The 22509-nt window shown below is 33.1% G+C and overlaps 1 protein-coding gene across 3 annotated transcripts; it reads right to left on the bottom strand.

Moving 5' to 3' along the window:
- Positions 1-2554: 2554 nt before the first annotated feature.
- On the bottom strand, positions 2555-21196 carry LOC133669786 (zinc finger CCCH domain-containing protein ZFN-like). Of its 3 annotated transcripts, XR_009833970.1 has the most exons (8): positions 20798-21196; positions 19937-20094; positions 19155-19217; positions 17070-17189; positions 14339-14632; positions 12021-12347; positions 10289-10416; positions 3015-3151 (listed from the first exon to the last, which is right to left on the bottom strand). XR_009833970.1 is itself a non-coding variant. In XM_062090066.1 (7 exons), the coding sequence occupies exons 1-7, from the start codon at positions 20889-20891 to the stop codon at positions 2870-2872; spliced, it is 1338 nt and encodes a 445-aa protein (XP_061946050.1). In that variant the 5' UTR covers positions 20892-21194; the 3' UTR covers positions 2555-2869. The 3 variants fall into 3 exon arrangements, 2 of the variants coding, with proteins under 2 accessions (XP_061946050.1, XP_061946051.1); XM_062090066.1 differs by lacking the exon at positions 10289-10416 and having other exon boundaries at positions 2555-3151; positions 20798-21194; XM_062090067.1 differs by lacking the exons at positions 10289-10416; positions 14339-14632 and having other exon boundaries at positions 2555-3151; positions 20798-21195.
- Between the last annotated feature and the right edge of the window lie 1313 nt (positions 21197-22509).

Here is a 22509-nt window from a genome sequence, read left to right as displayed (position 1 = left end):
TTGCTTTATCTTTTCCTTGATTTTTCTTACACCCTCATCCGCCAATTGAACTTCTAGAACTTTATCCCGTAACACCGATCTGATCTTCATATGAGCTGTTGCGATGTCGCGGTCGCACAAATTAATTACCCTAGCTTAAAACACACAAGATAGTATAGAGCAAGCAAGGGGTCGATCCCACAAGGAAGTTTCAAGTCAGATTTTTATGTTGTATGCTATGTAATTGGGGGGGATTTGGTTTGTGATTATCTAAACTATGGTAGCAATTAAACTAGCAAACAAAATCAATTAAAACCGAAACTTATCAAGAAAACAAACCTTGGTCGCAAGCACACATCCACCAACGGAAATTAGAACCGATCCTTGAAACGAAAATTGCAGTTTATGTTCTGAAATTTTATCTTTTCTTAACGTTGATTAATTAACGGATCCGCCGTATAACTAATCCTAACCAATAAACAATCAAAGTGTCCGCACTAATGATTCAATTTAATGGTAGCTTTAAGAACTAGATAATTTCATCAAGATTAACATACAAGCTGTCCGCAGGTTGTGTCACTTTGTTCTAATGTTCTCCCTAAGTTCAATAACGTAGTTCCGCCACAATTATCAAGCTTAGTTGCTTCACAAGTTCATATATTACTCCTTTGGACAGCAAGCTGCGGTTGGATTCATCAAGCAAACCTCTCCCGACATTCACTACTTATCAAAGGATTATTGGAAAATTGATTTACTTGACAATCACTAGACCAGACATTACATTTGCAATTAGCTTATTGAACTAATATATGCATGCTCCTACAGCTCAACATCTTGACATGATAAAGCATATTTTGCGATACTTAAAAGGAATTATTGATCGAGGCATTGTTATGACACGCAATGGACATACAAATATTACAGGATACACAGATTCTGATTGGGCAGGAAATGCATTAGATAGACGTTCTACCACTGGATATTGCATGTTTGTTGGAGGTAATTTAGTGTCTTGGAAGAGCAAAAAACAACAGGTGATCGCGCGTTCAAGTGCTAAAGTTGAATATCATGTAATGGCATCTACTTAATGTGAATTAATTTGGCTCAAGAATCTACTTGCAGATCTCGATTTTGGCTCTCATACACCTATGATCTTATTTTGTGACAATCAAACTACCATGCATATTGCCTCTAATCCTGTATTTCATGAACGCACAAAACATCTCGAAGTATATTGCCATTACATTCGTCAGCAAGTTCAAGCTAAACTTATTCAGACATTCTATATGCGCACCCATGATCAACTTCTTGATGTATTTACCAAAATCATGCCATCTGGTCAGTTTCATTGTTTGTTGAGCAAGCTTGGATCAATTAATCTACTAAATCCAGCTTGAGAGGGAGTCTTGAAGATTATAGTATAAGTTGTAAATCCTTGTAGATATTGCAGATACTGAAAATTAATGAAGCAGATACTGCAGCATCAAAATACAATATACAAGATCATGTAGCTATTATATTTCTTATATGTTATGTTATTATATTTCTTATATGTTGTCTATTTTCTATTTTAGATGATCATATAATTAATGATTGAGAGCTTATACTTCTCTAACTTTCTACACACTCTAAAGATTTTTATTTCCGAAGAGCTGAGTTTTTAATACAGATCTTGAAAAACAAATTGCTAGTGAGTGTTGCAAGCAAACAAATCTTTGTTTATTCTGTGGTTTAACTTGTTGTCCCACTAGCAAACTTCACTTGCAATGATTTTCAAGAACTTTTTTACTCAAAATCTACAGTATAGTTTTATTTTTTAAGGATTGCTTTCATTTTCCACTCAATGGGGATGGTTATATATCTGCAATAATAGAATTTTCTATTTTCTATTTTATATTTTTTTTGTTTGTTTTTTTTATCAATAGAATCTACAGTACTTTTTGTGTCTTGGAAGCCTGTGCTGTTTTTTTTATAGGTGTGGAAAATTAAAAAAATTGCTGGTATGTACTATTTATCAATAGTACCATCGTCTTTCAAAGTTTTATTTTTCAAATTAATTGTGCAGAAACTGGAGTGTGTTGAAAATATTGAAATCATATTAACTGCTTGCTCGTAGTCTCCGATTTTCTATTGACAAAAATCATATCCTCAGCTCGTTGCAGTTTAGGCATTAAATTAAAAATAAAGAATTACAAAAACCCTCCTTTTGACTCTTAACAAAATACATTGTCAAGGATATAAATTATTATTGAATTTATAAACTAACAGATGTAAAATATAATTTATAAAAATATATATAAAAAAATAAAATTTAGATCAAACTATGAAAAAAAATTTATAACTATCCCAATTAAAAAAAAACATAATCCAAAAAAATTATATTTTCAATTCTCTCTAATTTCACTGATATACAATTTCTTTTCTAACAAGCAAATTTTCAAAAAAAAAAAAAATACCATGCCCTTTGTTTGTCAGAGAGGTCCCATAAATGTTCTTGAATCGATGGCAAACTTTTACATTATTGAGAAGAAAAAAAAAAAAAAAACCCCTTGTGCCTAAACCACATTGAAAAATGTAATTCCAAAAGAAATGCTTTATATAACAAACTGAACAACAAAGAATCAGAAATTGGGAATTCTGAGAGATGAGATGTTCACACTGGATTGACCAGATGTGACAATATTTTACATATTTTTATACAACGCGGCAATATGAAGTTCGCAGTCCAAGTCCCTCAGCTGAATTGCATTAGCAACTTGGCATAAACCCTGTACATCTCCAGCAATGGGAAATGAATTTACAGAAAAGGCTTCTTTTTTTAATCGTCCATAAGATTGTAAAAAGTAACTGGACGATAACTTGGGGCACCGGAGTCATTCACCAGCATCATTCACCCGCCCGTGTCAATATTATCATCACCTGGGGGCATTTGTCTAGGCTCTGATAGTGAAAGTCGCCTTGGCTTTGTCGGGCCTGCTTCAACAAGCCCTTCTGATGACAAAGTTAATCCGGCGGATCCTGATGAGGACCCCAATAACCGTCGAACTGGGGCATCAGCTGAAGATGATGCTGTGAGATTGTATGTGAAAACCCCCATGGGGTGGTCAAACTTGCAACTTGGACCAAACTTGCAGATGCCGTAACGAGAGTAGAAGATGCATAGAGGTTCCCCCTGTCATGAACAAAAACATCAGCTTCCACAAGAATTATAAAGTAAAAAATCAGAATCGAAGCACAGATCTCTTACAAGCATGTTTGTGGTGCATGTATAAACAAAAGTTAAAATATATGTGAGATGGAGAACTTAATTTATTATATAAAAAAAAAAGAGTTATTTTTGTTTGATGACTTGTCAATATTAAAGGTTCCTTGGTAACTAATTAATAAGGATTTGCAGTGACCCATGTATACATTGCTTCACATAGAAAAGAGAATTAATTAAAGAAAGCACTCTCAATTAAAGACTGATCCTCAACCCTGAAAATACCCAAAAGTCCAAAAGTCTCTCTCTATCGGTTCCTAATTGAATTAAATCCTAAAAGGAAGGCTTAAATTACCGCTATTGGATTCTTTTAATAGATTTTCAACCCAAATTAAGTTGGGTTACAATGCTTACCAATCAATCAAATCCAATCACTAGTTGAGATTTGTAGCTTTTCGTAGTTCTTAACCAAACAAAGAAAGAAAGAAAATTCTCTGTTCCTTTTTGTAAGAATCAGAGGCTACTTTAAAGTATGCACTTAATAGTTCCTTCTGTGTACATAAGAAATTACTGTGTTATTTTTTAATATCAGCACTGGCACCCATAACTATTATTTTTATTATAGACAAACAAGATTTGTAGTAGGATCATAAAATCAGTTCCTGATTATGAGCTCCTATGGCAAATTGGATTCATGGTTTCAGATTGAGGATAGTTCACAAGGCCCGCACGAATCTCAATCATGAATAATCCATGCACATCCCTTTTATTGTTTTCTGGTTATTACCATATTATGGTCTAATCTTATGCTGCTTGTCGCCATATTATTGTTCAATTACAAAGCTTCCTCGTCAGTGGAAGACACCTCCAAATTATGTAATTCTTGCACTTCTACATTTGTTAACTACTAACTACTCGAAGCATTACACCTCTTAAGACAAAACAGTCTTATTCTTGAGCTAGTAGCCCAAATGATAATAGCAATTTAGTAATTTTGATACAAGTATCAAGGTTCTAATTTTTCTACTATATCAAATTAAAGCAAAATGAATTCAATTTGATGTAAACTTGACTTGAAAATATGTAAGTTTAATTTTACATAATCAAGTCTTTATAGGATTTAATTTGGCATTACAAAAATAATTTTTATCCAAAAGAATTTTTATTGCCGAAACATATTGAAAAATACTTCATGAGAAAATCTTTTATTATATATTTCAGCACTATTACTCAAATTCATTCTTTTTAAATGAAAAGCATGAAATTGATCAAATAATTTCTTATGTTTTGATCATACTACAATTTTTTCATCCATTTCCAACTAAGTGGTTAAGTAGTACTTTTGATGAGTTGAGTATAATTTATTTTACACTCAAAACTCAAAACACAGAGTGAACTTGTCTTGAACACAATACTTAACTTGTTTTATACTTCAAACTCTTATCATAAACAACTCTTTGTTTCTAACAAAAAGCTACCTAGTTGTTTCTACAATGATGGAATACCTTAAAAATTCAAAATGATGAACTCTAATTTTTGGTTTGTGAGTAACGACTAAGAATTTTATTTTTGTCTATAAATACTGCTTGTTCACTTCATGTGAATATACACTTGATGCTAGCCAACTCTTTAATCTAAAAAGCTTTCATCACTTCCATAATTCTTTTAAAGCTTTGAACTTAATTTGCATCAATCATCTCTTTCACATTCTTTAGCTAGATCACTTTTTATAGAGACTTGACTTTAATTCATCGTAATTTTCTTTTTATTGTGAGGTGTGACAAATCTGTGAGAAATTATTCATTATGTAAATATAAGGGACACTTGAATCACTTGGAAAATTGAGTGAAGGGTTTTCTAGTATTAAACCCGTGAAAAAAAAAAAATAAGGTCTAAATTGCAAGACGACCATGTGTTTTTAGTGAATTCTTGAACGGTTGTTCAACAAGTGAAGTAAACAAGATTGGCCGAACAATTATAAATTTGGTCTCTCCTAATCTCTATCTCCTTTACTTTGTGCACTCTTACATTGAATCTTTGTTTTGGCATTTTGAAGTGTTTAAGCATCTAATTTTTTAAGATATCAAATCTTCAATTAAGTTTTTTGGAATAGAATGCAAACTTTTCTTGAGTCAATAGATATTGAATTAAATTATTAGATGTTGAGTGGATTTACTGGACATACTAAGATAAATTTGGATGGAAAAGTTAGTCCAAAACCCACAAGTGAATAGGATGATAAACAAAAAAAAAGACATGGTTATAATGTTAAGGCTATGAATGTTTTTTTTTTTTTGTGTGTTTAATCATGTGGATTTCACTAGGGCAAGAAATTGTAAAACAACTTATGAAATTTAAAAACTTTTAGAAGTCACCCTTGAAAGAACAATTCATATTTATTAGCCTTACTAGAGAATATAAACTTTTTAAAATGGAGCTGAAAGAAAGTGTTTGTGAAGTGCACACTAGGTTCATTACCTTTGTTAGTGAACTAGTTAGCTTAGGTTAAAAAATCTTCAATGAGAAAATGGCCAGTAAAATCTCGATGTCTTAACCTAAAGCTTGGAAACCTAAAGTTACAACCACAGAAAAGGCTAAGAATCTTAAGGCAAGTGACTTTGATGAGTTTATTGGATCGTTAATCGCTAAGCAAAGATCAAGGAAGGAGCTTGAGATTGAAAATAGTGGAACTAAAAAAAATCTTTAGTGCTAAAATCGTTGACTAATCTTGAGAAAAGAAATGGAAATAGTAGTGAAGAAGATGATGACATATCCTTGATTACTAAAAGATACATGAAAAAGTATAGCAACTGATGAAATTTTAGAAGAGAATATGGTGATAAGGGAAAATCAAGCAAGAGAGATGTTATTATATGCTATGAATGTAAGAAACCAAGTCATGTGCAGCGTGATTGTATTATTGTTAAAAATAAAGTAAAGTTTGACACAAAAGAGGCAATGAAAGCAACTACTTGGGATAACATGGATGATAACTCAACCTATAGTGGAACTAAGAAGAAATCTATAGCGCTAAAATTGGTGACGAATCTTAAAAGATGCATCTAATTCATTTATCTTCTAAAAGAACTTAGTCAGAAAATGAGATCTTGAAAGCTCAAGTTAGTTATTTAAATTCTACTTTAACTAAATTCACATAAGAAAATAAGAAATCGCGACTTTTAGGTAGTCAAAAATGTGTATTTGAAAAAAAAATGGTTTGAGATATAATCAAATGAAAAACAAAAAGCTTCACTCAAATTTCTTTGTCAAGGATTCAACATCTTCAAGCTTATGTCTTTCTTGTGGGAAAATTAAATTTTATAAACATACACAAAAATATTTCGACTAAATTCAAATATGTTTGGATGTCAAAATGCACATTTACTAATCCAAAAGGACCCGTGAGTTTATGGATAACAAAACCAATAAGTTGAGATTTTTCCTTGTAGAAAAAGAAGGATAAGTGGTATTTAGATAGTGGATGTTCAAGACAAATGACGGTGACAAATCCAAATTCTCTTCCTTCAAAGAAAAGACTGTCAAACATGTCACATTCGAAGATGATACCACAACGAAGGTAAAAGGTATCAATAATGTTGAAAATTCCTCTACTATTTAGCATGTTTTACTTGTTAATGGTTTAAATTATAATTTACTTAGTATTAGTCAATTATGTGATAAATGTAATAAAGTTACGTTTGAATCTTTACATGAAATTGATAATGATGTTTAGTGTTTTAGTGTATATTAGACTCACCTAGCATTTGTCAAAGAAATTTTGGACTTATTCGATCCTCTTCGTGTTTCTAGTCTTATTGGTAAAAATTTTGTATTTGTTATTATTAATTATACTAGATTTACATGAGTTTTATTTCTTACTCACAAAGATAAGGCAATTCAAGCAATCTCAAAATTTTCCAAAAGTGTTTAAAATGACAAAGGTTGTTTAATTTTCAAAATTCGAAGTGATCATGATGGAGAATTTGACAATCTTGCCTTTAAAAATCTTTAAGTAGAAAATGGATTTAAACATGAATTTTCTACTCAAAGAATTCCACAACAAAATGGAGATGTTGAAAGAAAAAATCGTTATCTTCAAGAAATGAAAAGAACTATGCTAAATGAGTATAGTTAGACTCAATATTTTTGGGTGAAAACCATAAACACTTCTTGTTATGTTTCAAATCAAGTTTTCCTTCGATCTATTTTACATAAAACTCCATGTGAGCTTTATTTTGGAAGAAAACCCAAAAAAAAATTATTTTCATGTATTTGAATCAAAATGCTTTATTTTAAGTAACAAAGATAATTTAAGAAAGTTTGATGTCAAATTCGATGAAGATATATTTCTAGGTTATTCCTCTACTAGTAAAGCTTATACAGTATATAATCATAGAACTCTAATATATGTAGAATCTATACATGTTGTTTTAATAAGTCTACCTCATTTGATCTTTAAAAAGCAAAAGAGGTTGGTGTAGATGTTGTTTTTGATAGGTTAAACTTAAATGAAGCACCAGAGAACACCTTTAGAAAGAACAACAAAAAAACCTCAAGTGACTCCTTAACAAAATGATCAATATAATAAAGAGCAAATCTTTCCAAAGCAATTCAAAAACAGAAAGGACTTTCTCAAGATTCAATACTTGGTGACCTATCAAGTGGAGTTAGGACATGATCCTTTATAACTAATCAAGATGGTAATTTTGCTTTCATCTCTAAGATTGAATCTAAAAATTGTTGTGCTCAAATACTTTGGATGACGCAAACTCTAATGGACTTTGATCTCAAGTCAGACCATATTCCAATATTTTATTATAGTAGTGCTATAAATTTGATCAAAAGCCTTATCCAACACTCAAACTAAGCATATAGAAATTAGCATCATTTTATTTGTGATCATATTAAAATATGTGACATCTTTCTCGAGTTTATGGTAATGGATAAGCAAATTGTGAACATCTTTACCAAGTCGTTAAGTGAAGAAAAATTTTGTGCACTTCGACTTGAACTAAGTATGGGCAACCCTCCTTGAACTCAATCTTTGTAATTCTTATTGCATGCATACATAGCATTATTGCATGGTTGATTTCTTATGTAAAATCATTACATTGATTGCATATCTATGTACAGTGAACTAAATGATGAAAGCAAGAATATAGTGTTACTCTTAATAAATTTGGAGCCTTTTCAAACGTCTGTGGGCTAATCAACCATGCTCAATGGTCGACATCCATGAGGTATATGTGCACATGGTGAAACAAATTTATGCCAATCTTGGTGCCAAATCAAGGGCAAATGGCAAAACTTTTGAGTTAACAAGTATGGTGAGCAAGAAACCCACCATCACTCTTGAAAAAGTAGTTCTCTACTTGGTCTTGCCAACTAGAGGATATGATGTCTTTAAGGAAAATGATCTTATGGACATGGATATTTCTTTCCCTCAAACCAAGTAATATTAGCTCTTATTTCTTATTCAATCACAATGAGAAAACTCAAGCCATGAGATCTCAATCAACCCATCTTCTCACAATTTTAGAACATGTACTATTTGAGGTTGTGCATCATATTCTTGTTCCTTGTGGCAATCAAAATGGTGAACTTGATTGGATTACCATTTGGATTATGGCTTGCCTTAAGTCACAAAGGAAAATCAACCTTCCAACTCTTCTTCTCCAAAACTTTTTGATTGTTTCTCACTCTCCAAATGTTACCCTTGTCTATGGCCATCTCCTCACTATGTTTTTTTTCATCATTAATCACATCACACTTAGAGGTCTACAAGTTGAATCTTCCATTTGTCTTAACAATATCTACTATTGTAAAATAAAAGATTTTATAAATTAGGAAATAGATTTGTTATTAATCAACTCTTATAAATTAGAGGTCACTTCTAATTAGGATATATGATTTGATTTGGTTCTTGGTTTCATGCTTGTATTCCCTTTAAATAGGAACCTTGTTCAGACTATTTTGAACAAGTCAATAAATTGATTTCCAAAGAATACTCTCTGTGTTCATGATAACAGAGCAAGGAATTGATCACTCGCTCTTTAAAAAAAAACCGATAACTTTTTCCATCCTTTTGTTTCTTTTGTTCACCATGTCCGAAACAAACTCATTGTTACCCAATTCTCCAATAACGAGCCACACTTAGTGTTCGTTTCGAACACTGTTTTAATTAGAGTTTTCAAAGATTTTAATTTTTTTTGCTTCAAATTATTAGTTTTTTTTTATTATTATTGTTTTGATAAGCTGATGTTAAAATAAATTTTTTAAAAAAAAATATATATATTATTTTGATGCATTTCCAAGCGAAAGTACTTTGAAAAACAACTACTATCATTGTCTCCAGCACTTCCTTAGTCTAGATCACCATCATCCACCTTAATGGTGACAAATTCTTGCATTGGTCTCAATCTGTGCGCATGTATATTAGAGGGCAAGGGAAAATAAGTTATCTTATTGGCTAGAAAAAAGAACCAACAAGTGAGGACCCAGTGTATGCTACCTGGGATGCTGAAAACTCCATGATTATGACATGGCTAATGAACGCCATGGACGAAGGCATCAGCTCCAACTATATGTGTTGTTCAACAGCAAAGAAACTTTATGGTAATGTTAACCTACCATATTCTAATATGGGTAATCAATCCTAAGTCTATGGCTTGACTTTGAATCTTGGTGAGATCCAGCAAGGAGAAAACAATGTCACAAAGTATTAACACACTAAAATGATTGTGGCAAGACCTTGATTTGTTCAATGATTATGAATGGAAATCTAAAGAGGGCTGCAACTAGTACAAGAAAACAAAGGACTTCTGGATTTACAAGATCCTAGCTAGACTCGATATTTAAAAGAAAATTGCTATCTTGATTGTTTATGTAGATGACATAATCCTAACTGGTGATGACAATGTCGAGCTGAAAAGACTTAAAAAAAACTTGTTGGGGATTTTAAGGTCGAGGATTTAGGTGCTTAAGAATATTTTCATGTAATGGACTTTGTCAATTCTAAGGAAGTTATATTTGTCACTCAGCAAAAATATGTATTTGAAGGATGCAAATCAATTGAAACACCAATTGAAGCCAACTTGAAGCTCTAACCTGCCAAAACTGAAGAAGAGGTGAATCGAGAGCAATACCAACGACTTGTGGGCAAATTAATTTATTTGGCCCAACACGCGTAGATATAGCCTTTGTAGCAAGTATGGTCAGCCAATTCATACATTCACCTGGCATGGAACACTTTGATGTCGTTAATAGAATTTTGAGGTAAAGGGACTTCTGGAAAAGGTTTGTTGTTTAAGAAACATGGACATTTACAGGTTAAAGTCTACTCCGATACAAATTGGACTGGAAGTATAACTGATAGATGATGAACCTTCGGTTATCGCACCTATGTTAGAGGGGATTTAGTGACTTTGCGAGGCAAAAAACAAAATGTTGTGGCAAGGAGTAGTGCATAAGCTGAGTTTAGAGCAATTGCACAAAGAATTTGTGAAGTTGTGTGGATTAAAAGGTTGTTAGAATACTTGAAAATTCTTAACTCCTCAGCCCATAAAGGTATGTTGCGACAATAAGTCAGTGATCTCAATTGCTTGTAATCTATATCTTCACGATAGAACAAAGCACATGGAAGTTGATAAACACTTTATCAAAGAAAAAATTGATAGTAGAATGATTTGCATGGTATATGTTCCAACTACCAAGCAAGTTGATGTACTTACAAATAAGGCTTCATAGGATTCAATTTGACTACTTGATCGACAAGCTAGCAATGGAAGATGTCTTAAAGTCAGCTTGAGGAGGAGCGTTATAAAATAGAAGATTTTATATTAGGTTGTCTATAAATTAAGAAATGGATTTGATATTAATTAACTCCTATAAATTAAAGGTCACTTCTAATTAGAATATATGATTTGATTTGGTTCTTGATTTCATGGCTTGTATCCTAATATCTATCTCTTTTACTTCATGCGCTCTCATATTGAATCTTTCTTTCATCATTTTGAAGTGTTAAAGAATCAAAAATTTTAAGATACAAAGCTTCAATTAAGCTTCTAATTCAACCTCGTCTTAGGTGCTTTTAAGACTTTCAATTCTGTCAACTCCAACCACTACAAAGAAAAACTTTTACTTCTGTCATTGATTTGTGTGGGAAAAATTGATCTAATAAGGTGGTTTACGTTTTCCTTTTGTTCTTTCTTTCTTTTTTTAAATGTGCTTAGCTGATTTTTGACACTTTATTTCTCTTTACAGCACCTAGAGCACGTCACTACCTCACCATATTGTCCTAGATTTTTTTGGTCTTTTTATTGGTGACCCTATTTGTAGGGTGAGCAGAAGTGCGATTTCAATCATATTGTTTACATATTGAGTGGGAATTAAAACTCCATTTTGATAAAAGAATTTGATTTGTTACCATTTGCTTTTTAAGATGCACGCGAAAGCAAAATAAATTAATATGTTTTTATTTAAATTATAGAATGCAAAGGTATTTTGGTAATTTCCAGGTTTGCTGGAAAATTTGTAATGTTATAGCTCTAGGTTTTATTTTCTATTTAATATTTATTAGTGCTAATGTAATTAGCTCTATTAAGGTTTTTCTATTCTAAATAGGATTACTATTATTTTCTTATATAGGAATCTAAGTCTTTCTTCTAGGAAGCAATTTTGTTTTGCAATTGAAACACAATCTCTCTTAAGTGTGACTCCTAAGATTTTGAAGCTCAGTTTTTCCTCCTCCTAAGCTCAAGTTTTGGTAAAAGCACTTCACATAAACTAAATGGGGATAATTAGATGGTAAGAAAAAAGGGATGATGAAAAATGAACTCACTGGACGTAAAGGCAGCCCAATTGGACTCAAGACACAGTCTGGAGCAGGAATTAGTCTCTCCCTTGGATGATGGAATCTACAAACTGCACCGAACTTACAGTCTCCAGTCTTCATGTAAAACTGGCATTCAGGCTGACCAGGTCTCTCAGGAAAAACACTCTCTCTTTGCAAGGCATAAAATCCCAAGGGGGCAGAGCCAGAACGGTATGAGGAAAATGTCCCTTGAGATCCTGCATTAACTGATTCACTGTGGCGTGAGGTTCCATATATCTGACTGTTTCCTGTTTGTTGCTGACTCTCTGGAGATGATACCGACCCAAGCTGACCCTGGAAAATTGACCAACAAGCAAGTCACATTTCTTGATACTCAACTCATGCATGCAGAAAGCTTACATATCAACTGCAAAACAAAAGTGCATTGAGAAAAATTCATTATGCCTTTGATGCAGCCATAAATGCAGATGTCAGAGCCTACCACCAATCCATTCGTTGGAGCACAGCCCAAAATAAAATTAGAAACATCTGGAAATGTACTTATTGAACACAACCAACCTTAGAGATCAGGATGGATGGTGTATTTGCAGGCCTTGTTTCAACTCCACACACAGGTGCCAAAATTTTCAGAGGAAGCTTAGTTCAAATGCATTAGCTAAAACATTGGTCACACTTTTTTGGAAACATTAACTTTGCCATTTTATTTTGTTCTTTGGAAATCTTGACACTTTCATACATTCACAGCTATGGCTGCATTTATTAGAAACTTCCCTGCAATTTGTAATCCCAAAATTGGACTATGTCATGCATTAAAATGCAAGATTTCCTCTTGAAGCAGAAAAATTGTGCCCCTGTTTGGCTATTTCATTCTGAAAGCATAGCACACCACTAAACACCTCTAAAAGAACACAAATTAATTGCACAAGCAGTGCTGGTGCGTGAGTAAAAATTGTTGGGAAATTGTTGGTGGTCAGAGGAATTAGATATATTAGGACATAAGAAAAAAACTACAATTTTAGGAGGGGGCAAATTAGAATATTACAGGGTGTGAAAAATATAACAACTTTCAGGGATTACAGTGAGCTTGGGGGCATGGTGCTCTTATGAATGACCTAAGCGTCGCCTCTGTGCACATGAAATATTGAAATTTCACTCAATCAACTTTCCTATTGTTTTCAGCAACTCTGTCATAACATCTATCATTAAAATTACCAAAAACACCCACCTCCAAGTCCAAGATCACCATTACCCCAAAACAAACACCAGCACCTTTTACCCCAAATAAGCAGAGTCACTCCATCACCATAATGAGTAGCCATGCAGCCATCATCACCAGCCAACTCCAATCAACTTTGACTAAGCTTCAGCTCCAGACTCATCCCCTAGTGCAAACTACTGGGCAGCTGATTCTTACATGCCAAAAGGTTGAATGGCATTTTGACCCAGAAAATAAAATTACCAGAATTTTCAGCAGAACAAATAGAATATCTGTATAAGGCTACCAAAACATTATTCCAATCATAATTGGAAGTAAAGCCTCTAATCATTATTTATATACAACTAGCAACTTGTACAAAGAGTTGAATAAATTTAATGCATGAAAAGAAAAGGAAAAGAAAATTAAGTCCCAAAAAGAAATCAATGTGCAACCTGAGCAACATCAAAAACTAAGTACCATGACTGAAGGACCTTTTTGACATATGCAAAAGACATGAGCTAATGAAGTCAGCAATATTTGTTAGTGGAAACAACTGTGGACCCAAGATTTAAGACTTGAAGGGGCAAAGAAATTTCATTTAATATTGAGGTGGATTTGGTTTGTGATCAAGTGAAATGGTGCAGGAGGATAGATAAAGCCAACCCCGACTAGTTTGGGATTCAGACTTTGTTGTTGTTGTTGTTGGGTAGTAGAAGAAATCACTTAAAAATGTTGATAAATATCTCTTTTAGGGATGGAACAAATAAAACTTTCCTTCTTAGGAATGAAACTATAATCTTTTTAAGGAAGGAAAAAAACTTTGCATCGTTGAGGGTTAAAATATCTTTCAGAATCTTTGGGGATAGAAGGAAAATTGTATGCATCAAATTGAAATCTTTTTCAAGAGACTGAATTTACCATAATATTAAAAGGGGAGGCAAAATTTTCATCCTGGCAAAATCATCAGGTAGCATACCAAGTGACCTAGGATAAAAACCAGTCCATGCCCAGGATTTGTGAGATTAAGGGAGGTGCCTCATTGTGTGATCTAAGCCCAATAGCCTCCAATTTAACCCAAAAACTGTTCTTAATTGCATTCTCTGACAAAAGATAAAAAGCAGCTTACACTGTATGCATTCCAGCCAGGGACTGACACGACTCCCTGAGGTAGAATCAAAGGTGTATAACTTGAAGGAGCTTGCCAGCGTGGGCTAGTAATAAAAGATGCCCTTGACCAGGTTGTTGCAAGTCCTCCTGGATAGGATTGTTGACCAGGGGTAGTTGGAGAGCTGACAGTAGGGTAAATAGGAGAGCCACGCAGTGGAACCATCATATTAGTTGGCTGAGGATGGTGAAATTTACAAGTGCTACCAAACTTGCACTGTCCTGTTCTTAAGTAATATGCACACTCGATCTCATTCTGCAGGAAATAAAAGAAAAGAGAAATGAAGAAAAAAAATGCAAGTCATCCTAGGAAGAACACACAATATAGAAGTGGGGAGACAGGAGATTTGCAAGGCAAACACATCCCACAAATGAACAAAGACATTATTTATTCGACCAGAAGCATTGCAGATTTGAATGCTACAAACTTAAAACAAGCCAAATCTTTAATCTTAGTTCGAGGCATGAGATAACCATATGAAACTAATGAGTTCTCATTATCTAAAATATATTTTAACCAATCACAGTTGATTTTAAAGGCCTGACACTGCAACTTGTTCATTACACGACAAAGATTCTTGTAATCATGCTCTTTGGAAATATCAATATAAAAATTATTGATGTCATCGGTACTTAACAGGTGGTAACGATCATATATTTCACGTGTTGGCCCACTTAAGTAACCCCCCTATTAGATCAGACAAGTTTCTAGGTGTTTGACCCGACGGGCATTCACTACTCCAATCTATAGGTTTGCATAAGGAACCCTCAAACAGTTTTCAACATGAAATATCTCCCATTCATTTCCAAGAAAGCCCTTGGACATAGATAGTGCAAAAATATAAAACTAATGGAAGAAGTACGGAGATTAGTAAATTTAAAAGTCTTAAAAGTAAATACAAGAAAATTGACACCTAAGAGTCCACCACGCTCTCCTAGACATTTCTTTGGCTTTTCTCCATAAATTTATAGATTCTTCGTATCTTAATTTCTTTTTACTTTTGCAATTACTTCTAATTTACCTCTCACTTTTGTTTTCACATTGTCGGCCCTATTGAATGGACTGCAATAATTTATGTTAAAATTGTATCTAGATAATTCGGTCAAAATTTTGCGCTTCTCATCAATTATATGCTACATGATAATTATTGAATTTCTATACAGCAATGCCTGTGTCCTAATTTCTTCAGGATAAAAACGCCAAAATGAGATTCCTAGTCTTTTATGCCCACAAAAGTGAGAAAAAAAAAAGAAAAAAAAAAAAGAAGCTAGAAAGCAAACAAACATAAGATGTTAGACTATAATGCCAAAATGTTATCATAATTATATGATTGTTTGTTTGTTTAGAATAATTTTTATTCGTAAAGAAAAGAAAATGATATACATTATGATTATAAGGGATTCTCCACAACAATAAAAGGCACTATCAAAAACACCACTCCATTCTCTCTAAATGTCAGCTAGAAATTCCTCTAAAGCTCTTAAGGAAAATACCTCTGGCCCAAGTACATTGATCATAGAGAGTATCAAACTTTCCAAATTTGACTGGCTAAAGACAAGGATTCATGAAACAAACATGATGAGCAAAAAGGAACTTCAACTAATTTGCAAGCCATCCAAAGACCAAAACCTCCCATTTAATATCAGTGAAAATCAAAGGCTAAAATCCTCCAAAACAAGAGCACTGTAAATAGGAGTAGGGTGAGGACTGGAACAACAATAAAGATATGGAATGGCTAAAGAAAAAAAAAATCCTCCCCACAGACCTTTCAGAACCAAATATGAGGTCATCTTTCACATTACAAGTTATTCAAGACGGAAAAAAATAATAATCGAGCTTGAATGATATTATTATTTCTAATCCTGGAAGCCAGCCATTCTGCTGGAGGACATATTGACTCCAAATCACCTCATGCCAAATGAAATGTGGTTTTGAAAGAATTGACAATAACCATTTCTTCACCAAATAAACATTCTTGAAAGCTAAAATGACCACTCCTTATTAGTAGTGCCCCAATTTACCAATAACCTCTTTTGGCACCTTAACATTTGACCACAGAAATCTGTCATCAATTTCTCTATCCTATTGGATCAATAGGAATTCTTAGGACAAGTAATAAGCAGCAATGCTAGAACGACAAGTTTGAACGAGTGCAATGTCACTTCTTAAATGAAAAGTTTATATTTCCACTCATCCAATGGTTCAAGGACCTCTTCAACCACAGAATCCAAAAAACAAAGATGCAGAGGACCCCTTAAATGGTCTAAGCGCCATCTTCAAATGACACATCAAGCAGATAAATAAAATTGAGGGAGACTTTGACAATAAGTGAATGCCTGTTAAACATTTTTTTGCATGTGTTATTCTTCACTCTAGAAACTTTCTCAAAGATTTGTGGCAGGGAAAACCTATTCAAGAAACCATTTGAATGATCATATAGGAAAATTGGAAACTGCTAATGAAATGCCAAAGTAGTACAAATATAGGAAAATTGGAAACTGCTAATGAAATGCCATAGTACAAATGCCAGCATGAAAAGCCTTCTCAAGATTCCTCTATGTGCCTTTACAAATAGTTCTCAAAGAATCATCAACAAGAGTGAATAGAAATGGAGATAGAAGATCAATCAAATACATCAAGTAACAAAAAACATACAATTATTTAATTGAGTTAAAAAGTAAAAGGCCCATACCGGTTGGAGTGGATAGCCCAAAATATTTAAAGACACTCTTCCAGAAATCCCAGCCTTGTCTCTAGGATGATGAAACTTGCACGTGGCCCCAAACTTGCAAGTTCCTGTCTTCAAGTAGTACTGGAGAGCAATTGAAGTACAAAATTAGTTTTACAAACAAAAAATTACAAGAAAAAGAAATTGCTATGACTTACAGGATACCCAAAAAAAAGGAATAAAAAAATCCCTGATGGCATAAAACAAGATAGTGGACATTAGGAAGGAGAGGAGAGAGGACACAAAACAAGAGAAAGGAGAGAAACCAACAAGAATTGTAGTAGAGAGAAGAGAAAGAGATCTTGACATCAATTCTGAATCATCAACAAGGCTATCTAAAATATAAAATCAGAGCTCTTAGTCTCTTAGAAAACACCAAGAACCCAGACAACACCCTTTAACCATTAGGAATAGGACTTCCCAAACTCAAAAACAACTAAACTATACTAGTAAGGAAATGAAATGAACTTCTAGTTAACACCTAAGTCCTCAAATGATTAGATAAGAACAACTAAAAATTCTAAATGATCAAAAAAAAATATCAAATAAGTGAATAATAGTCCTAAATTTTGATTGGTTCAACATCACCATATCAGATCTATGAACTAGAACTTCAAGCACCACAGGCTGAATTTAACTTGTACCACAATCTTCTATCACTCATTCTGAAAAAACTAGTGAATTAATGATTTATCATAAATTTTCAATTACCTGACCAACTCAGTACTCGAAATAAAGTGTAAATCCTGATAACTATCAGTAAGTAAAAGATCATGGTTTGCAATTATACAAGAACTAACAAATATTGACTCAGTCATCAACATCATTTTTGGTCTTTCATTGTGATTGTTGGAAATTAGTCCATCTCTATTGTGAAAGCATAAAGGAAATGGAGAGTACCAGTTAATCTTCTTTACTTGCATACATTTTCAGGCCATCAACCTTTCTAATTCTATAATTTCTGTCTAATATGTCATCTAACATATATCACTTAGGAGATGTCCAGCAATTAGTAGGTGGTAGGCATTCCCATAATCTTTTTAAACTTTCCAAAAGCTTCAATTAACCATATCTTTCCAGATAATTTATCAAGGAAAAATATGTCACGAAAAAGTCTTGCATGGTGGGATAAGTGGCAGAATGGTCAAGAATCAGACAAGGACCCAGCCAGGACATTTGTAAGAGAGAAAGTTTAAAAATCAACTAGAATATGTACATTCATATTGAGTCATTTGACACAACTATTACACTGTAAACAGTCAAAGAATTAAGCTTCCTATAAAGACATTTTGAAATCCCAAACTTGACGAAACAATTCTCCAAGACACAACCCAAACAACTAGAAAACCAGGGGATTTTGGACAACAGAACATGTTAGGTAAACCAGCTCTCTTTAACAAATGTATAAGAAAGCTCATGGTCATACATCGTAAGACTTTAGAACCATACAAAAGAGAAGTTAATATCCATGTGAGATAAATAGCATCTCTCAAGGGCTTATGGAATCCTAATCCTTAAAACAAAATACAGGTTTCGCCACAGCAAATACAAATGAAAAGCTTCATAAAAAAAAATTCATGTCCTCATTTACTGTTAATTACAAAACTTCAAAAACATGTGAGGAGGGTATGGGGGCCACACCTGATGAATTGCTTCAAAACACTCACATCAGAGTAAAGTGAACTGATGAAAGTTACTTTGAACAAAAAGGTAAAGTCAAACTCGTTTGGCCCAGTCCCTCAGTTTTGCAGTTGTGATGAGTATTGTGATAACTACAATTGAATAAGATCTACCAAAAAGCTAGTTTTTATGAAGAGAGAACTAAAGAATACTAAATAGTAGTTTCCCACTGAGGCAACTATCATTCCCACTGATACAATGGTAGGATTCAGATCAATTCCCTTTTCCTTTACAATAACGAAAGGAACAAACACAGTTTTCTGATATTAATTCCTCGTGGTAAAGTAAGTGACACAGTTCTTGAAGATGGTAAATTTAAAAATGAAGTCTACATAAAACAAGCTAATAAACAGTTGACACAGAATATACCTGGCATTCTGGTTGTCCTATTCTTTCTGGAAATTCCCCCTTCATCCTGGCTGCTGCAATTGCCTGGAACTCAACAGATCATAGTTCAAAATATCAATCTTATGTGTTTTTTTTTGTATAGCAAGGAAACGTAAATATTAAAAATGCTAAGTGAAAATGAGCATGCCAAAACATGCATTGTGATTGTGCATCTCCATGCAGGTCACCATTTACATTCTCACCAATATATATGCATATGGGAAAACAATTGTCAATACAAAAAATCCCCCTATTCCCACATCCAACCATTCATTATTGGATATGTCTGCATTCAATCAGACAAAGAAACACATGCACAGCTAGGTGTGTGGATGTGTGATAGACTGACAAGGGAAAAGCAAACAAATACACCCCAAAGGAAAATAGAAAATTCAGAAAGCTTTCTCTAGGATGTTGATTATACTTCCCTAATAGGGGAGTTCAAGTCATTTTGCTTTAACTTACCAGTAAATTAGCTTTTAGAAGCAGACTACATTCAGAAACATTATTTGATAATAGAACCAATGAAATCTAGTACATAAGTACAGTTAAGTATATATAATTGTTAATGCTAATTGTAAACAACCAAATAGAAATTTATGTAATAATTGTATAACATTTCTATAAAAATAAGCCAGAAATCACAATCTGCAAAGACTCAGGTGCTCAGTTCAATTGCCTTCATTGATTCAAGCTAAGAATCTAATTGAAAATGTAGTAAAATTACAGTAGTGTTTGTGTTCCAAGAACACTGCAGCTCATACCAGCTTCCGATTAGGGGGGTGATTAAATCGGCATGTAGCCCCAAATCTACAGAGGCCTGTTCTTATATAATATGAACAATCTGGCTCTCCAGGACGCTCAGGATATGGCCCAGCTTCCATTGTTTCACTCGATCTCAGGTTCATTTGCCACATTGCATCTGAAAATGAAACTGGATAACTGAGTTCAAACATCTATGAGAAATATCAATCAAAGAGAAACGGAGAATAATTTCCCAACAATCACTTTCTCCATAATCTCCTCCTATAATCTCTAGAATTCTGTTTTCACTGTCTCTAATAAGTAGAGTTGCTTCAATTAGAAAGTACAGGGTCCAAAAATTGAGAAAAGTTTTCAGTGAGGGATAAATACTTGGGATTTTGCATAATAAAGATAAACAAACTTGTTAGATTCTTGAAAAGTTGAAATTGTTGTCATTCATTACATGCAAAACATTAAAAAAAAAATGTTACAGTGATTAAAACAGAGGCAAGAATTCCGACCGTTTAACCGAACAAAGTAAAAGCACCGACAAAAACCAGAATTTCTTCCTACCTAGAAGATTTAAAAAAAAAAAAAACGAAATCTATGTTTTTTCTACAGAAACAAGCTGGAAATTGAACAAATTCAGACACGATCAAGCAAAATCTACGACAGACAGAGGGTAAAACAGAGAATTCCCAACTAGCACCACCAAGGCAAGCAACACGTGAATTGCATTTTTCCTCTCTCTCTTCTTTTCTGCATGAATTTTATTTTCAATGAAATACCACACAAACCTAATTCCTAATATATATTTTTTTTACTACTACTACTATTATTATTATTATTAAAAAAAAAACAGAGAGAAAGAAAACGAGAACCTTCGCTTAAAGACGGTGACATAGAAGTTCCCTCGGTTACAGCTGGTAGACCACCACCACTACGAGACATCGGAATTCCGGCATCAAAATCCATTTCTTACTCTGATCGTTCTGTATATTACGAAACTGACACTTTACCATTCTTTTCCAGAATCCCCATTCCAACAAATACACAAAAGCTGTCACTCTATCAAACCCTCCAAAAAACCAAGAATTTGTGTTTTTTAAGTGAAGGGGAGAGTGTTTTAGAGGGAGAAAGAGAGAGTATGCTTAGTTGTTTTCTTTGTTTATTTATTTTTTAGAGAGGAGGAGAAAGAGAGAAAAAGAGGGCGTAGTGTCCTCCTCTCCACAAAAACTCACGGAAGAATAAAAACCAACCAACAAACAATCCAAACAGAGACACTGCTCCCTTTCTTTCTCGCTTTTCTTTTTTCTTTTCCTTCTTTACCCGCGTTCTTACATGATAAATTACAAATTAGTCCCTTTAGTCTTCTAAAATGAATTGCGTAGTCCCTATAGTTTCAGAATCTAATTAACTAGTCCTTATCAGTTTTGTCTTCTTTTTCTTTTTCTTTTTCTTTTTTTATTTAGCAATAAAGATATCATGACACGTTGCACACGTCAACAAAGATTAAGTCTCTCCCCGAGCAAGCAATCATATAGATGCACAGTCTATATACTAGTGTAATGCATTTAGAAGAATTTAATAAATTTTTCAAGATGCTGATATGAAGTTTTTTGAACCTAGAAAATTGATAAAATGAGCAAGCCTCCTTGACCTTTAGACCAATTCCTTGGAATTCCTTAATTAGCATTGACCATGTTTAATTTAATATTATTTTTGTTTAAAAATATTTTTCTTTTCTATTTTTTCTTTTTTTATTTCTCTGAAAAAAAATTGGAAAGGGACATCAAATGGATAAAAAGGACTGATTAATTAATTTTAAAATTAGAAGGACTATTAATTTATTTTGCTAGGAGAGCTAATTTATAATTTACTCCGTTTCAACACCAATGTCACATATTCTCTCGTCTGTAAATAATATCTCTACTCTCTTTATTTTAAGGACACGTTGAGGTTGTCTTGGCTTCTTTATTCATGTGTATGCTTTTGTTGTTTTTCTACACTTGACGTCAAAGCTGATATTTAGCTGGGATAACTAACATATTAGTCACTAACTTTCAAAATTTTGCTAATTTTTCCCATATTTTAATTGCTCTCATAAGTTCATCTCCATCAATTTCCTTAGCATAAAATTGAAATTAAACAAACTTTATATTTCAAATATATGACTAAGAAAAGAGTTAATACTATAATTCATAGCTTTATAAGATTACATAGTTAACCTTATTATTTTTAAATCTATTTTAACATGGTCCTCTCCTCAATTTTTATTTTTTTTTTTCATCTTTCTTTTATGAGAAATAGAAAAAAAATAGGAGTGGATAAATGGGATAGTTTAATGGAGCAAGAAGGAATATTTATTATGATAGTATAATGATGAATTTTGCCTCATAAAACACCTGAACTAGATATTAGAGGTAAGGTAGTCATTTCATCATGAAATAAATATTTTTTACAAATTATATAGAGTTGGATTAGTTATTTTGTTTTTTATTGCACAGTAAAATTACTAATTTAACTCTAAAATTAAAAAAATATAATGATTGTCACTCAGGGGTGTTTTGGTCATTTACTTTTTTTCAAAGTA

The sequence above is a fragment of the Populus nigra genome, chromosome 12 (genome assembly GCF_951802175.1).
Source record: "Populus nigra chromosome 12, ddPopNigr1.1, whole genome shotgun sequence".
Classification (NCBI taxonomy): Eukaryota; Viridiplantae; Streptophyta; class Magnoliopsida; order Malpighiales; family Salicaceae; genus Populus; species Populus nigra.
This window is presented reverse-complemented; position numbering and strand designations above follow the sequence as displayed.

What these genes read in the sequence shown, in the direction of transcription:
- LOC133669786 (XM_062090066.1), bottom strand. Translation starts at nt 20,891, where the DNA reads ATGGATTTTGATGCCGGAATTCCGATGTCTCGTAGTGGTGGTGGTCTA. An exon ending in GTCACCGTCTTTAAGCGAAG is followed by an intron (nt 20,095 to 20,797) that starts GTTCTCGTTTTC and finishes TTTCATTTTCAG; the next exon opens with ATGCAATGTGGCAAATGAAC. An exon ending in CTGGCTGGAATGCATACAGT is followed by an intron (nt 12,348 to 14,338) that starts GTAAGCTGCTTT and finishes TCAATTTTCCAG; the next exon opens with GGTCAGCTTGGGTCGGTATC.